Below are 17,333 nucleotides of genomic sequence, written 5' to 3'. Positions count from 1 at the left end.
GTTAGTGTACAAAATCACTTTTTCATACTTTTTGAACATAGTTATGTACCCCTGGAGTATCTAGAGATATACCAAAAGAGCATCCCTTTTTTACTTGTATTGCTTTCTCCAGTGTTCAGAAAGCACATCTCTGATTAAGTTGTCCAGATTTTCAGCCAGCTCTGATGCCAAAAACCATTACTGAGATCTGCTGTGTGTAGTGTGTGCTAACCTAATCCTAGCTCCATTTATGTTACCTGTATACATCTGATTTTTGCATCGCTCTTATTTCTGCCACACAAAATGTATTTCATTAAAACCAAAAGATATTCTTATTTACTTGATGTACTTTATTTTCTATTTTTATGCAATACCCAAATGCATAATAAACCATTGTGTATGTGGTGTTATATGTTGGTAAAGCAAAAGTATTCTTATGAATTTGTTTCTGAGGATGTGATGCTGTAATGTAATGGATTACTTCTTAATGACTGTGATACTAAAATGTTACTTCTCTGAGTTAGAAATGAAATGAAATGTCAAGACACAAGAATTTAGAAATTTATATCATTTATTGAAGTCAAAATGTAAAATTAGCACATGTCCATGATGCGCCTCATGCTCATGAACCTCATCCCGCTCATTCCCATGTCCCTGAAGCTCCTGTACTCTCCGGGCCTCATGTACATCATCCTGCCTCTGTAGTGGGCTTGCTCGTACATCAGCCAGTGGCCATCCATCACGTGGCACGACTGGCAGTCGGACATGCGGTAGCGGTCCATGATGCTGTCGCAGTCGTCCATCAGCTCGTACATCTGACCACCGAAGTTCTCCCTCTCATAGATCTTCATCCTGAACTGGCCTCTGTACTGTTTTATAGACACAAGACAAAATAAAATTAAGCATGAAACTTATGTTAATTCCAAAAAGGTCTTATATGGAAGTACCACCACTTTACACCTACCATGGGGATCATACGGCAAGACCTGATACCACCGCTCATGCCCATCATGCTCATGTAGTCAGCGTACTCGCCCCTCCTCATGAAATACTGGTTTCCCATGAAGTTGGGGCGGTCATAGACCATGAAGCAGCCGCTCTCCACCCTGCAGGAGTGACACCTGCTCAGGTAGGAGGACATGTCGGCGCAGTCGCTCATGCACTCATAGGAGCGACCCTGGAAGTTCCTGTCCTCGTAGAAGATGATCTGAAAAAAGTACAATGGGTTTAAAGGACATTTTTACAATCATGCTCTCCAAGATAACTTAAGTATAGGCTAATTAATGTTGATTTAACAATTTAGTTTCCTACTTTGCCCATGTTGACTGCGGTGATTCAGGTCTCTTAGAGAACTGTTTTTGAACTGATGCACTGGCTGTCTGAACAAGTTGTATTTATACCTGGCCAGAGACAAAGACAGTTTGCCTGTCCATTGTTCAAAGCCCTGACACAGCAAGCTGTTATAGAAGCCTATACAGTTTTTAGTTGCTTACCCATATACCAACAAGGTCATAACCTCTTAACAGAATTTTCCTTTCACAAGAGCAGTGGTTGTTTTTTTTTTTTTAAATAAAAATAGCTTAGAACGTTATTTATATAGATGTGAATGACTTTTGAAAAGTATAGATTTTCTGCAAGCTGTATAGTGCAATAGTGAGTTTATATGAACAAGCCAGATAGCAGTTATCAAGCCAGATAAATAGATAGTAGTTTGTGGATTTGTTTTCATCAGGTATGTAAAAGTGAGCCCCTCAAGGCTAATAATACGAACTTTTGCCAAACTCCTGAGTATGAGTTAAAGAGGGAAAAAGAAATAGTATACTTGGTGATTTGTTATAACTGAGTTTGAATTTGTGATTTTCAATGCTATGGCAGGTATTTGTATATTTAATTTGTTTTCAAGTGGTGGTATTTACAAAAAAAGAGTTGTTTGTTTGTTATTTCTGTCACGGACCCGGCTCTGGGGACTCAGGGTCCGTGGGCAGTGGGGACTATGACTGTTGTTGTTATTGTTATTATTATTATCATTATTATTATTATTATTATTATTATTTGGTGTGTTGTCTGCACTGCCCCTGTGCACATCTGTATGTAGGCAGGTGTGTGTGTGTGTTGCCTTTCTTCTGTGGCCAAGTTACAGGCACCTTCAGCCCTGGGGGTGTGGCCTAACTTGAGGGCTGGCCACACCCGAAGTCCTTGCCGCACACCTGCTCCTCATCTGGGCTTGTCGGGGGAGCTATTTAGATGAGCGATGGAGCTTCCACCGACGCTGGATTATTACGTTTGACTACACGTCAGTCTTCAAGCACAGTCAAGTGTGAGTGTATCCCTGCTGGGATAAGTGTGTAACGGCTGCCTCTATTGTTTTCCCCTCAGGAATAGTGTGGGATGAGAAAGAGCAGTGAGCACGGGGAGTGCAAGGGACACTGGGGCAGAGAGGGACTTTTGGGAAGAAGACACTACACGGGAGTCTGGGAAACTGGGGATTTATTGTTGTTTACTTCACCACCTTGTAAATAAACACTGTTGCACTGAAGAGTCCGGCGTTTGGGTCCTATTTCCCCATCTCCCCACGGTCTGCCAGCCAGACCGTGACAATTTCATGAACAGAATAAATGATTTCAGCAGATTCATATTGTGCAGATGAATGTATATGTTCTTTAGTCTTCATCTTTTGACATTTTCCATTGCTATGAAGTTTTAAAAATAGGAATTGGGCCGTGAGATCATTAGGTATTTAGTCTTTTTTTTTTTTTTACTTTCATTGTCTTTCTTTTGAATAATTTTGATAATAATTTCTGATCATAAACTATTTTCATAAAAAAGATCAAACACCTTGAAAAAACACCACTTTAGAAAAGGAAATAACTGTATTCATTGCACTTCTACAAGCTTTACTTCCTCTTTTCACACAGACATGTTCCCTCTGTTGAAGTAGTTTTAAAGTGTTTGCAGTACATTTCTAAAAGGCAGTTGTGGAGGAAAGGTTTGTTCTTGCTCATTAAGGAGTTCTTTGATTGGACTGTCATCTGGGGAGTTTGGATGTCAAAACAAAGCCTTGGAATCTCTGTTGTGTGTCACAAGTCACTTCAGAGCTAAGTTCAGGCAGACGCTCAGTGTCAAAGTAAGATCCACAGGAATGCAATGCTCTAAACTTTTCTGGAAAAGCAAAGGATTGTAACAGAATGATCAATACTCATTAATCACCTCGCCTCATTAGTGGTTTTAATATTGTGGCTGAGAACCTTTTCTCTCCAAGTTTTTTAAAACTGAGTTGAACAAAGTTACTGTGGCATCTTCTACTCTTCCCACTAGCCTGTAGAGAGACCGGGTCAACCACCTGCTGTTTTTCTCAAGATCGCCTACCTCACCAGTTTTCAAATATTTTTATCAAAACTGATTTAAGTGCAAATGATCTGAAATCATTTAGGATTGTAGGGGAACTGGATTTAGAGGCAGCACAGTGGTTCCGTGGTTAGCATCACTGACTCACAGTAAGAAGGTCCTGGGTTTGAATCCTTAGATGGCTGGGGTTTACATGTTCTTACTATACTGAGACAGACAGCCACATGTTCTTACATCTGCATCCATGGCCAACTGAGAATCACCATTAACCTAATGCATATGGACTGTAAGAGGAAACTGGGGTATCTAGAAGAAACACATGCAGGGACAGTAAGAAAAAAAGATAAACTCCACCTGGAATTCCACAACCATCAAATATGGTCAGCTGGTAAAATTTATTTGAAACCTACTCTTCCAGTTTCTCCATATGAGCCACTGACTTTTCGTTGGTGCCTTGCTTTTATCGGTCAGTTCTCAAACGTCATCTCTGTTGTGGTCATGTTACTTATTCAGGCATTCTAATTGGCTCTCGAGCAGTCTGTCAAAACCAATCAGGGTAAAGATTTGGTGAAATATATTCACCTGAATACTCAGATAGTTGAAGAAAAACACTACACAATTATGTTCCTTATATCTTTGTACTGTTATTGCCTTTCAGATTAATTTCTCCTTTTGCAAATCAGAACATCACTACTGCTGACATTGTGCTTTTCAGCTGGCAGAATGGAACTACATCCATAAACTATATCACTTTGATGCTCCAAAACAATGACTACTACTAATAAATACTGATAATTTGTTGACCCTGAACCCAAAATGAAGCAAATCTCTTCATATATATGGATGCATATCCATATATCGCTGTCTACCACAGCTGACTTCTACAAATCAAATAGAAACAGGTGGTAATTCAGTCTTTTGGAGATGCCATTCAAAAGAAGAATGAAAACATGTTTTTTACTCGGTGGTTTCCACTGATACTCAATGCATTTGAATTCAGTATGAATGATCTTAAAAAGGTTCACAGTGATGAAAGTAAATGTCATGACACAAGAATTTAGAAATTTATATCATTTATTGAAGTCAAAATGTAAAATTAGCACATGTCCATGATGCGCCTCATGCTCATGAACCTCATCCCGCTCATTCCCATCTCCCTGAAGCTCCTGTACTCTCCGGGCCTCATGTACATCATCCTGCCTCTGTAGTGGGGCTGCTCGTACATCAGCCAGTGGCCATCCATCACGTTGCAGGACATGCAGTCGGACATGCGGTAGCGGTCCATGATGCTGTCGCAGTCGTCCATCAGCTCGTACATCTGACCACCGAAGTTCTCCCTCTCATAGATCCTCATCCTGAACTGGCCTCTGTACTGTTTTATAGACACAAGACAAAATAAAATTAAGCATGAAACTTATGTTAATTCCAAAAAGGTCTTATATGGAAGTACCACCACTTTACACCTACCATGGGGATCGTACGGCAAGACCTGATGCCACCGCTCATGCCCATCATGCTCATGTAGTCAGCGTACTCGCCCCTCCTCATGAAATACTGGTTTCCCATGTAGTTGGGGCGGTCGTAGACCATGAAGCAGCCGCTCTCCACCCTGCAGGAGTGACACCTGCTCAGGTAGGAGGACATGTCAGAGCAGTCGCTCATGCACTCATAGGAGCGACCCTGGAAGTTCCTGTCCTCGTAGAAGATGATCTGAAAGAACAACAAAGCTCGTTAGAATAGGAATCCACAGATTGTTTTTTTTAATGAATAAACATCTTTCCCATGCTTTACATACTTTGCCCATGGTCACGGTCTTCTGGTGGTTCCTCAGGACTGAGCTGTGGCTTCTGTGTATTCCTGTCAGTGGTAGCTGTTACTTTTATACCTGCAGCGTGGGAACATAGGATGTGTGGCGTCTATTGTGCAAACCCCTGACCCAGCAACACAGCATAGAAGCCTACTGAGCAGTCAGGGAACTAAAGGGTTATTTTGTGACGCCACACTAGTGGAAATGCATGTAGTGTATACATGTGGTATTGTTGCTACACATAAAGAAAATAAATAGAAGCTTCCAACTGTAGTATGACAACCATTTCTGTCTTCAGTGTAAAGGACATTTCATTTACTAACAGATGTTTTTGAAGTCATTATATGTTTATGTAAAAATATAAAACACTATAAATATAAACATGAACACTGTAGAGATCATTTCCTTTTTTGAGGTATGAAAACACACAAAAACTGATTTATTGTCCAGTTAAGTAGAGCATTAGATGCGGATCAGAAAACAGAAAAAAATAAGTTGTCAGGGAGATATGGTGGAGAGCCTGTGCAATATGTAAAGGTAGAAAGTTTTAGTGTTTTCTTCTCTTTTGTTTTTAGAAATTTGTTCAGCTACAAGTGAGCAACATGATAAGATTTAAAAACATGAATAACTGAAACATTTCATGTAATCAATTTCCTCTGAACTAATAATTTAAATAAACTGAGCATTTTTTGGCTGCTCATGAGGAGTGCAAGTTGTGGGAATACTAATATGTGAACAAGTTAAAATGATGAAGTTAGAAAACAGCATCCAGCACTAAGTCTGTCAGGATACCATTTAATAAGATTCACTGCAGAGTTGCTGTTTATTTGGTTCAAATGAACAGACAACATGAGATCAGGTTGGTATAGACATTTATCACAGTGGGCAATTTGACCAGTTTTAATAGGAAAAGCATCACCAAATTATTTATATCTGCAATGGTTGTGCTCCATAAAAAGATAACTTCACTTATGTCTTCAGACTTTCTACTTGTTATGGATTGTATACGGATCAGAAAACAGAAAAAAATAAGTTGTCAGGGAGATATGGTGGAGAGCCTGTGCAATATGGATATTATGGACTATAATGGGATTGTTTAATCCCATTATAGTGGGATTAAACAATCCCACTATAATGTTTTTGTTACATTTCCACCAGAAAAACATTGCCATATTCAGTCAGCATTACCTCGAGAATGTAAAGGCCAAAATGAGCAACCTTCAGCTTATAAAGACTTTGCCTGCTTCAAAAATCCAAACTGTCAACACAAAAATTAAATATTCCACGCTCTACAACAGGGGTCTCAAACTCGCGGCCCGGGGGCCACTTGCGGCCTACATCACCCCTACGTGAAGAAATATAATGCAATTTGGGGAGGATTTGTTTGTTGTTGAGTCCAATGTTAAAATAAGTTCTTTAAAAAGCACAAAGTGATTTAATAAGGCAATATGAGCAGAGAGCACAAACATGTTGAGGGATTGACTTTGTTAGTTATTTGTAAAGAAAAGTTTTCACTTATGTCTGCACTGTCATTTTGTTAAATACAAACAGTTATAGTTATTATATTCATTTGGTAGTTCATGAAAGGCTTCAATTAGTTAAGAGTGAGAAAAAACATTTACATTTTCATAAATATTTGTTTGTTTGTTTTATTGTACAACCTTAACACTAAAGTGGCCCTCACATGAGATGACAGTGCCACAGCTCATTGAAGTTTGGGACCCATGCTCTTTCAGCCAGCTCTGATGCGAAAGACCATTACTGAGTAGCCCTTTTAAATTCTTGTCAAACAGCTGTGTTCCAACATTGTCATGACCTTGCTAGCTTACATAAAAGTAAAGTGTTCTCTTGTGGCTCTAAATCTTCCTTCCTTCAGGATCCAGAACAAACAAGATGCGGAAGCTTCTTTTAGTTTATATGCAGTGTCCTCACCACAGCTGTAAAATCTCCATCTTTAGGACACGCAGGGCAAGTAGAGCTATCATTACCCTTCACTTTCATTATTGATGGCCATTATGAGAATTGTAACAAGTAGAAAGTCTGAAGACATAATGACATATCAAGACCAATAGGCTGGGATTGAGTATAAGTTACTGGGTGCGCTGTGTGTAGTGTGTGCTAACCATTTATGTTACCTGTATACATCTGATTTATGCATCGCTGTTATTTCTGCCACACAAAATGTATTTCAATAAAACCAAAAGATGTTCTTATGTACACACTTTCTGTTTCTGTTTTCACAGAGCAGAACAGGAAATTAAAACTGACTGAAAAGCAGCCCTATGCTAACCAGGAGTGCACCATGCATTAACATAAATAAAAGACAACTGTTGTTCTGTAATGTCGGCTTTATTTACATTTAAGTAATTTATTTTTCAGTGGCATGTGCTTCATATGACACCACACATTTCATAAGTAGAAGAATTAAGTGACACTGTGGATAAACTATCAACAGTAAGAGCAGCCAGTTGCTGATAATTCATGCACTTTTCTCTCAGGTTTGTGAGTTTGCCAGGGAAGTCGACCCAAATGATGAACTGAAACAGATATGAACTGTTTATTAACAGTTTATTTATTTTGTCTGTCTTGCCTAACAGGATTCCATGATACGTCTGATGGATCCAATCCTCATGTCCGTGGGACCCATTCCCATCTCCCTGAAGCTCCTGTACTCTCCAGGTCTCAGGTACATCATCCTGCCTCTATAATGAGGCTGCTCGTACATCAGCCAGTGGCCATCCATCACGTTGGCAGACTGGCAGTCAGACATGCGGTAGCGGTCCATGATGTTCTCGCAGTCGTCCATCAGCTCGTGCATCTGACCACCGAAGTTATCCCTCTCATAGATCTTCATGCTGAAAGGCCCTCTGTGCTGTGAAAGGACAGATCATTACTTTATCAGCAATATTAGAGTTGTTGTTTAACACATATAGCTGCAGAAAATAGAAGTAGATAGAAGTAAAGCACAAAATGATTAAGAAGCTTACAAGTTTGTGCACAGCACATGCAAGCAAAAAATATTCTCAGTGCCTGATAGATGCTTTTATTTTGAAACATGTGGGGTACCCCATAGTTTCTGTGTATTTCTATATATTTTCAGGTCTTACATACCATGGGAATCATGCGGCAGGAACGGATGCAGTCGCTCATGCTCATTCCCATCAGCCGCTGGTTGTCAGGGTACTCTCCCCTTCTCACCAGCATCTGGTGACCCATGTAGTTGGAACGTTCGTACACCATGAAGCAGCCGCTCTCCACCCTACAGGAGTTGCAGCGGCTCAGGTAGGAGGTGAGCTCAGCACAGTCACTGCTGGTCTCATAGGAGCGACCCTGAAAATTCCTGTCCTCATAGAAGATGATCTGAAAATAAAACAGTTTAATGTATGATTTAATCAAGTGTTTATTGGTCTCAATTACAGCAACAGTTTGTAAATTTCTCTCTTACTCTGCCCATTTTGGTCGTCAATTCTGTCCCTGATTCCACTCGTACTTGGCCCAGCCAAGCTCTCTGTCACTTTTATACCCATCATGATGGCTAAATGATCTATGGAGCCATTGTTTTGAATATCTTACTCAGCAGGATACCATACAGGGCTATAATGTTTGTTAAATCGCTCTGTAAATGGTTATTATTCCAGACTGTATGCATCTGGTGCAGTGCCAACCTCTGTGGCTCTCATATGGGGTACAGGTGGGTGACAGTGAGCAGATGTATCAGCTGGGACTCTTTGTACTGTCAGTGATTGCTGTGTGTTGAAAAGCACTCTGTTACTCTTATGTGAATGCATATCAGAGCTGAGCAACTGATCAAATGTACAAATGCTTCAACTTTAGATTTAAACACAGTTACATTTGTGAAGAAAAGACTGTAGTTTTTACATCACAGCATTTACATCTCCGCAAACACATTTACTAGTTACCAATACTGACTGGTGATCACGGTCTACCACTGCATCATGTACATCAGCGGTCCCCAAACCCCAGGCCAAGTCCGTGAGTCGTTTGGTACCGGGTTGCGAGAGTTGAGGCTTGGGTGTGAAATTGATGGTTTTCGGGGTTTTTAATCAGTTTTTATCATTATTTGTTTTTATCATTTTTATCCCTGGGTCTTTTCCCGTGTGTTATGAATAAATCGTCTTTTTTTTGGTACCAGTACTGCTTTTATTTTGTTGTATTTATCTGCGACACCTTAAAGGCCTGTCTGTGAAAATATTGTCAGACATAAACCGGTCCGTAGCAAAAAAAAGGTTAGGGACCTCTGATGTACATCATCCTCAGCATTGTATGTATCTATATCCAGTGTTGGGGAGTAACGGAATACATGTACCGCCGTTACGTATTTAAAATACAAAATATGAGTAACTGTATTCCGTTACAGTTACCGTTTAAAAAGGTGGTATTCAGAATAAAGTTACTTTGTTGAAATAAATGGATTACACTGCGGTACTTTCCTGTTTCATTTTGTCGCGGGTCAGGACTGTTTGGGTTTTGTTTGACGGCTACGTTCTGTTGTTCCAGGCGGCAGCGTTACGGTTGCCATGGTTACATGGTGACGCTCTCTCTCTCTCTGCGACTGTGTGTTTCCTGGGTGAGAGAGCGCCTTTTCGTTGTTGTTGTTGTTGTTGTTGTGCTAAGCTAACAGGCAGAATGCTACAAGCATAGCTCTAAAGAATGTAGCATCATGGCCAGTGTAGTCCGTGCTGCAGGGAGAATGGACTGCCATACACGTTATATGTCTGTGAGCGCGAGGAGGGAGAAAAAGGGGAGTGGAAAGGTACGAGTTGTCATCGAGGAAAAACGGGAGATGGAAACATGTAAATATAATAATAACCACTTCAGCCAAGAAGAGTGCCTGACGAGCCCAGTTGTAAGTAAGCTATTAAGACTCGACTGTACACCGTGTTCGTGTTTTCCTCCGAAAACAATAAGTTCCGTTGGAGCAGCCTTTCAACGCCTCTCTCTGTCTCTCGCAAGAAAAGTTGACCCACACAACAAAGTAAAGCTATTGTTCGGCTACGAGCCGACAGGGACCCCGCCGTATTAGTCAGAGGTCCCTTTACTACAGTTCGGAGTCGCGGACCTTCAGTAATAGTAATAAATCACACAGCAATAGTACATTCACGTTGTTGTAAAAAGCATGATAATATATTAAGTAATCCAAAGTATTCAGAATACGTTACTGTCATTGAGTAACGTAACGGAATACGTTACAGAATACATTTTGGGGCATGTATTCTGTATTCTGTAACGGAATACATTTTAAAAGTAACCTTCCCAACACTGTCTATATCTATATATATCTATTAGGGGTGCAACGATACTCGTATCGATATTGAACCGTTCGATACAGTGCTTTCGGTTCGGTACACATATGTATCGAACAATACAAAACTTTAAATTTATTTTATCAACTTTCCTTCTGACGATGCTGTCTGTGTTGAGCGCTCAGTGGATCTGCGCTCGACAGTGCAGCCTAGGCGGAGTAGTCGAACGCAGATTCACTGAGCGCAGGGCAAGCCAGCGAGACAGAAGTTAAGCTCTCCTTGCAACATGGCAAATTGAACCTCCCCCACCCTCATTCAGATCTGGCGTTTGGAACTACGCCACGCAATGCTCAATTACATGGGTGGGAGCTAGTGTGTTAGCGCAGTTAGCTCGTTAACGTGTTGGCTGTCCAGCCCCACGCACGGGGCGATCCACGGTAGCTCGTTAACGGAGATTTGCCGTGTTGTGCCGTTAACGTCATTTAAACGAGATTAACGCTGACAGCACTAGTGGGAACACAACGAATATGACTGCACATTTACTCCGACAGCATCCTAGTGCAAAGACAAGTGGAAGCAGACAAAAACAACAAGCACGCATGCTACAAACTTTACCCGAGTCATTTAGACAGCCGTTAGCACGTGATTCTCCTTATGGGGAGGTGATATGTTTAATATGCTGCTGAGAATATAGCCCAGAAGAAGCGTGTTTAATTGTATGTGTGATATTACTAATAACATTTATTGTGAATACAAATCATTCAGTCTAAACTGTGTGTTGTAACCTGTGTAGCATATAAAATCCAGAGTGTCTTCACCATTGCTTTTGAAACATGACATGACAATCAAGGAAATGCATATCCTGCTTTTTTATCATTTTGACTCTCATATTGACCATATTTTACAAAAGGAGAAGCATGACTTGAAACTAGATATAAAGAAACTTGAGATCATGAACTGTTTAGTTTGGCCTGAGATCAAGAGAAATAAATGGGAATTTTATTTTAGATTTTTGCAATTCTTTTTGCAACAAGAGGCGGCACCTCCTGTTGGAGAAAGAAATCTGGTTTAAGGCACACATCTTTTATATACACTGTTGTGACAATGTGTAATTTAACTGCATTTTGTACATATTTCTGCAACATGATATTTTCATAGCAGATATAATACTGTCTTAAGTTACACATGTGCTCTTGTATTATTATTGTATGCGTTGTAGGATCTTCTCTAATGGAGATTGGGGCAACTATTTTTGTGATTATTATAAATAAACTAGAATTGCATTAGAAATTAGAGGAATTGAATATCCCTCTATTATGTATGCTATTATAGCTCTGTAGTGTGCTTTTTAGCATGAGTTCATATATTACAGTGTAGTTGACACCCGACTCCCCCCCCCCCCCCCCCACACACACTACCATGTATTCATATCTTTGTGGGAACGTCTAACTGACATAATGCCTTCCCTAGCTCCTTACCCTAACCATAACCTAATTGTAACCCTGACACTAAAACCACATTTTGAGTCTGAAAAATACCTTTAAACTTGTGGGGACTGGGATTCTGTCCCCATAAGAATTGTTGGTTCCCAAAAGTATAGTAAACTTACAGTTTTGGTCCCCACAGAGATATGAATACACAGTCACACACAAACACGTACACACCCACCCGCACACACGTACATCACAAATCTACTCAATATCAGATGGCATTAGTTTAATCTTTCACTTTATTATTCAGCGCATTATTTTCCTTTGCATCAACAGGAATCCATTATACGTCTAGCAGAGCTGAGCCTCATGCCACTATATCCGATATCTCTCATGCTCCTGTACTCTCCAGGTCTCAGGTAGACCATCCTGCCTCTGTAGTGGGGCTGCTCGTACATCAGCCAGTGGCCATCTATCACATTGCATGACTGGCAGTCAGACAGGCTGTAGCGGTCCATGATGTTGTCGCAGTCGTCCATCAGCTCGTGATTCGGGCCCTGGAAGTTCTCCCTCTCATAGATCCTTATCCTGTAAGAGCCTCTGTGCTGTTAGTTAAAGGAGGAGAGGAAACGTTGGACCGTTAAAGGCTACAGTGAAATGTTGCTGATATCAGATTTGCAGACTTAGTGTGTGAAAAGCAGTTTCATCAGCTCAACAATATCATAGTTTCTAATATCATATAAACTATGATATTATATGAACTAGACATGTTTTCCTTGTTGTAATCCCTGAGTACCTGAGGAATTAATCGGCAGGATCGGATAGAGTCACTCATGCCAAAAGACATGTAATCCGAGTACTCGCCCCTCCTCAGAAAATACTGGTTCCCCATGTAGTTGGGGCGATCGTAGACCATGAAGCAGCCGTTCTCCACCCTGCAGGAGTTGCAGCGGCTCAGGTAGGAGGACATGTCAGAGCAGTCGCTCATGCACTCATAGGAGCGACCCTGGAAGTTCCTGTCCTCGTAGAAGATGATCTGTGGAAAAGAAAGAAAAAACTTTACAAAATTGATTTAGAAAAGATGTCAGAGCTGACCTTCTCTTTTATTTCTCTCCATTGTTCATCTGCAGAGTTTGTCTTAAATTTGAAAAGTGCTTGTTTTCCGGTCTGCTCTCTGCATACCTTGCCCATGTTTGATGTTCTGTATTTGTGGGAAACTGTCCAACAACCTGTGGCTGCCAGACAGCTTTTATACTTGATACGTGCTGTAACAGGGTTTTGTCATTCAAATTATCTGGAAGCTGATGAATAAGCAGCTCTGCGATCGCTGTTAATTTCATTTGTGCCATCACGATCCAGAACAAAGGGAGGGGAAGTGGATGGAAGACACAAGGCCGGAGAGGAGGGAGGAGAACTGAGCTACAGTTTCTACATGTCTTCACACAAATCTTCATTTGGTCACATTTAACCTGTGTGTTTGGCTTAATTGTTGTACTTTGTTTGGATGTATCAATTCAGACCAGTAAGAATTCACTATCATCATTTTCAAACGACCATAGGTTTACTTTACTGCATCTGCAAAAATTTGTATTTGCAATCATAATGCCATGAAATGCAACACGTCTGTTTAAAGAAAAAAACAAAAACAAAACACACACACCCCTCCCCCATTAGTTTTGCAGGTCCTGTGATGAAGTGCATACAAGCTGCATTCTTTCTAATGGTCAGCAAGGGGCAACTATATGGTGGCAAAATCAAGTCTATCAAGTCAATCTTTCTATCTATCTGCAGTGGGGGAAATATTGATTTCCCCCACTGCAGATGCATTTGATTTTGAGAATACCAACCAAAGATCTAATATTTTGTTTTTCTCTGGCTTTTTCCCAGCTGTGTCTCCATGAGAATCTGTGAGTCATCCTCTATGTTTTGGAGAAAAGGAAAACAAACTGAAAATGCCAATACTTTGATGAACAGTTAAATAAGAACAGATTAGTATGACATACAGACAGCACAGGGTGAGGGTTGGGTAATAGATCATGACTGATCAATTATGGTCTATACCTCACAAGGTTAAAGAGATTTGGGAAAAAGAGCAAGAATGGAAATTAAAGAAGTCAGCGAATTTCTGCATTTGCTTTGAGCAAAACGTTTTTCAGTGTACAATGTATACAATGCATTATATAAGAGATACAAGAAAACCAAAAGCATTTACAATTAAGTGTATCGCTGGCAGTAATGATGGCTTTAACGTAGAGTGTTTAGTGTGTATTTAATCATTTTTAACTAGTTTAATGACTGTTTAGCATTTTTATGTAACTTTTGTATGTATTTAAACATACACAAGATCATCAGACTACTGAATTAAATGTAACTAAAATGAAAACCAAATTAAGTCTAACTCTATTTAATATGTACTATAATCAGAAACCATGCCCATCATGGAGCATCCTAAGCCAACAGTGACCTGTAATTACCAACCTTTTTGATCGCTCATCAAAGAAAATAACAGAAAATTTAATGGATATTATGTCCAATAGTACCACTGTTTATACAAGTCATATTATAGAAGATATTTAAACTTTAATTTGGCAGTCTGTGGGAGCGCACTTGTTTACAGGTGAAAAGGTCTTTAGATTAGCGTGCAAAATACATGAATCACTGACAAGAACAAGACAAATATGGATATAAATTATTGACAAAAGCAGCAAGAGATCCTATTTTCAGGGTTAAATACAGCCAACAGTCATCCAAAACTAAATAACTGCCTTGCTTCTTCTTGCCCTCATGATAAAATGCATTAGTTATCTCATCCTGCAAAAAACAAACTGTAAATGTGGATAAATAACCAAATGATTTCCAGGTGTACAAAAAGAGAGTGCTGACCGAGACTAAGAATTCAGTGGAAAAAACAACAACACATTTATCATCAAGTAGTAGTACTTTTACATGTCACATTTGGCACTTCTTTGATATGAGGCTATCACATGTAGACAAAGGGAAATCAAACTTGACCAAACCATTTTGCTGATATGCAAATCAAGGTAATTTAGATGACAATAGCTTTCCCTCGTCTGCACATTCTACTTTTCAATATAAGCCACAACACAGCTGCAGCTGGATGGCAGGCAAGCAATATCAGTAACAATGGTGAAGGTAAGGAACAAATGCTGTTTGAGTGAATAGAGTGCAAACTATCGCCTGTCTTATTTGCATAAGAAGTCAAAGTATTCTAATGTTGTAAAATACTGAGTAATTTTTGTATATTCATCTATCCAGATTGCGTTCTTTGAAGACAAGAACTTCCAAGGCTGTAGTCATGAGTGCAGTACTGACAGTCCTGACCTGACCTCATATTTTAGTCGCTGCAATTCCATTAAGGTGGATAGTGGGTGCTGGGTGCTGTATGAGCATCCCAACTACACAGGCTCCCAGTACATCCTGAGCCCGGGTGAATACCCCGATCACCAGCATTGGATGGGATTCAACGATGGCATCAAGTCATGTCGTTCAATTAAAAACGTAAGGCGGTAGACACTAACATTCATTCTTTAGAATTGATTTTCCTTTTTAATGTAACAGCTCTGACAATATCATAATGTGACCCAGTTTCTCCAAGGTTCAATAAGCCTATTCTAACAAGTTGTAGAGGAGTGCTTGGCTGCAGCAAAATACCACAGAGTGCACCAACCAAGCAGTAATCAGTCAAAGACCAACAGACAAAAAGGAGAGATAAAAGGCTCATGATTTGGCAGCTGGGTGCTTTATGCCCGTGCCAATGCACATCAATTATTTAAGGAAAGTGGGAAAACAGCCAAGAAACCATGTGTAGTTTTGAGTTCAAAGTATTATTATTTAATGCAAAACACCAACTTGATTTTGTGAGATTTGACTTGCTACAGGTCTATGGAAAATCCTGGAAGATCAGATTCTACGACAAGCAGGATTTTGGAGGCCAGGCAGCTGAGTGTGTCGAAGACTGCCCATCAGTTTATGAGACCTTCAAGTTTCGGGAATTGCGCTCCTGCGTAGTGATGGATGGTGCATGGGTCCTGTATGAGCAACCAGACTACCATGGACACCAGTATTTCCTGGAACGTGGAGAGTACCCCAACTATACAGACTGGGGCGCCAACTCCCCTGCTGCAGGATCCTTCCGAATGGTCACAGAACTCTAGAGCAGCAGCACCAAAGTAGGGTTCTGCAGCTTGTGAAAAAATTATCCAAGCCAACAATGTTCTTAATCTGACAGACGGATCAAGCTGCAGGACTCTGTATTCTAGAACATTGCTTGGTTATTGTTGGTTGTCTTGCTGATAAGACAACCAACAGAGTCTTGATACCATGGATGTCTTGTAACCTTTAAATAAGTTCTAGAACTCTTGAAGAAGATCCGGAAGTTCCTCCCTCCAACACTGTTTTTCCCTCCTATACCCTGTACTTCTTTCCAGCACTCCAAGTGCTATACTTAAATAAATAAATACCCTTCTTACTCATAACAATGCAGCCTCTGTTGCTTCTTATTACATTACCTGTTATGTCAGCTGCTTTTAGTCTCTCCTTCATCTTCTTTAAACCTTTTTTGAAGTTGCTTAAGTCAACCCAGAGGTCTAGTTATATATATGCATAATCAGATGAGAAAAAACAAGTAAATTTAACAACAGGAAGATGAAAGTTCTTTTACAAACCCATAAAAGTTAAACATTTTCAAATAATGCATGTTGCTGAGTGAAATGATGGCTGCATAAAGATAAAGACCCTCTTGCAAAGTTGTAGTTTTTACGTTTCCACTCTATGGCTCAGTACAAATATGTAAAATAAGATATAAAACGATGATATAGTGTTTATTTTCATTTGATCATTTTAGAAAAGTGTATGTACACTTTTTTGTATAAGCACTGATACACTGTGTTTATTACACTCTGTGGTACACACTAGGTTGCTATATCACTCTGTGGTTACTGAACTTTACTAAACAAATTAACTGAGTATAACATAAGCTTCATTTTTAGGCATCCTGCAGTATTTAGGTTCATGACGAAAATAACAGAAAAATGCATTTTCAGATGGCCATTTTCAACTGTAAAATCAAAAATCAATAATCACTGTACCAATATAGAACCTATAACATGAATAGGGCTAAACTTAAAATGATTGTTTTTACATTGATAAAATGCATCATAATTGAATTTCTTAACTTCCATCACATAACCATCACATTGCAAGTGACCTATTCTGGGTTAGGTTACATTTTGTCTTCTTACATATTTGAAATAGAATAATGGATAGTACACCTGTAGTATAAAGGGAAGAACTCCATCTAAGAGAGTTGATTTGAAGCTATTTCTATTTCAAAGACACACCCTAAGCTGCTGGCTGGTCATTGGTGGATGTGAACAGGTTATAATGATCTTGTAAGGTTATGAACTTACTAAAACATTGCTGTAATGTTCTCATATTTGTTAGTGTTGGTTTTAGCAAATTCCCTGATTGGGAACTTGACTCAAAATA

At 39.8% G+C, this 17,333-nt stretch overlaps 4 protein-coding genes and 1 pseudogene across 4 annotated transcripts; 1 reads left to right on the top strand and 4 right to left on the bottom strand.

The window, feature by feature from the left end:
- Positions 1 to 532: 532 nt before the first annotated feature.
- LOC147311176 (gamma-crystallin M3-like) lies at positions 533 to 1,379 on the bottom strand. Its single transcript, XM_086265862.1, has 3 exons — positions 1,291 to 1,379; positions 944 to 1,186; positions 533 to 848 (listed from the first exon to the last, which is right to left on the bottom strand). Exons 1-3 carry the CDS (start codon positions 1,297 to 1,299, stop codon positions 573 to 575), a joined length of 528 nt encoding a protein of 175 aa, XP_086121988.1. The 5' UTR covers positions 1,300 to 1,379; the 3' UTR covers positions 533 to 572.
- A 3,001-nt stretch (positions 1,380 to 4,380) lies between these two features.
- LOC147311175 (gamma-crystallin M3-like) lies at positions 4,381 to 5,222 on the bottom strand. Its single transcript, XM_086265505.1, has 3 exons — positions 5,120 to 5,222; positions 4,792 to 5,034; positions 4,381 to 4,696 (listed from the first exon to the last, which is right to left on the bottom strand). The coding sequence occupies exons 1-3, from the start codon at positions 5,126 to 5,128 to the stop codon at positions 4,421 to 4,423; spliced, it is 528 nt and encodes a 175-aa protein (XP_086121631.1). The 5' UTR covers positions 5,129 to 5,222; the 3' UTR covers positions 4,381 to 4,420.
- A 2,245-nt stretch (positions 5,223 to 7,467) lies between these two features.
- LOC147311174 (gamma-crystallin M3-like) lies at positions 7,468 to 8,616 on the bottom strand. The gene is made up of 3 exons (XM_086265504.1): positions 8,577 to 8,616; positions 8,243 to 8,491; positions 7,468 to 8,003 (listed from the first exon to the last, which is right to left on the bottom strand). Exons 1-3 carry the CDS (start codon positions 8,583 to 8,585, stop codon positions 7,722 to 7,724), a joined length of 540 nt encoding a protein of 179 aa, XP_086121630.1. The 5' UTR covers positions 8,586 to 8,616; the 3' UTR covers positions 7,468 to 7,721.
- A 3,538-nt stretch (positions 8,617 to 12,154) lies between these two features.
- LOC147311173 (gamma-crystallin M3-like) lies at positions 12,155 to 13,016 on the bottom strand. The gene is made up of 3 exons (XM_086265631.1): positions 13,008 to 13,016; positions 12,622 to 12,882; positions 12,155 to 12,430 (listed from the first exon to the last, which is right to left on the bottom strand). The coding sequence occupies exons 1-3, from the start codon at positions 13,014 to 13,016 to the stop codon at positions 12,155 to 12,157; spliced, it is 546 nt and encodes a 181-aa protein (XP_086121757.1).
- Positions 13,017 to 14,254: 1,238 nt separating this feature from the next.
- Positions 14,255 to 16,000, top strand: LOC147311172 (gamma-crystallin M2 pseudogene; annotated as a pseudogene).
- The last annotated feature ends 1,333 nt before the right edge of the window (positions 16,001 to 17,333 follow it).

The sequence above is a fragment of the Aulonocara sp. 'chitande type north' Nkhata Bay genome, linkage group LG16, assembly GCF_057382095.1.
Source record: "Aulonocara sp. 'chitande type north' Nkhata Bay isolate Kocher_YH1m ecotype deep benthic linkage group LG16, A_spYH_male_GT1.1, whole genome shotgun sequence".
Classification (NCBI taxonomy): Eukaryota; Metazoa; Chordata; class Actinopteri; order Cichliformes; family Cichlidae; genus Aulonocara; species Aulonocara sp. 'chitande type north' Nkhata Bay.
This window is presented reverse-complemented; position numbering and strand designations above follow the sequence as displayed.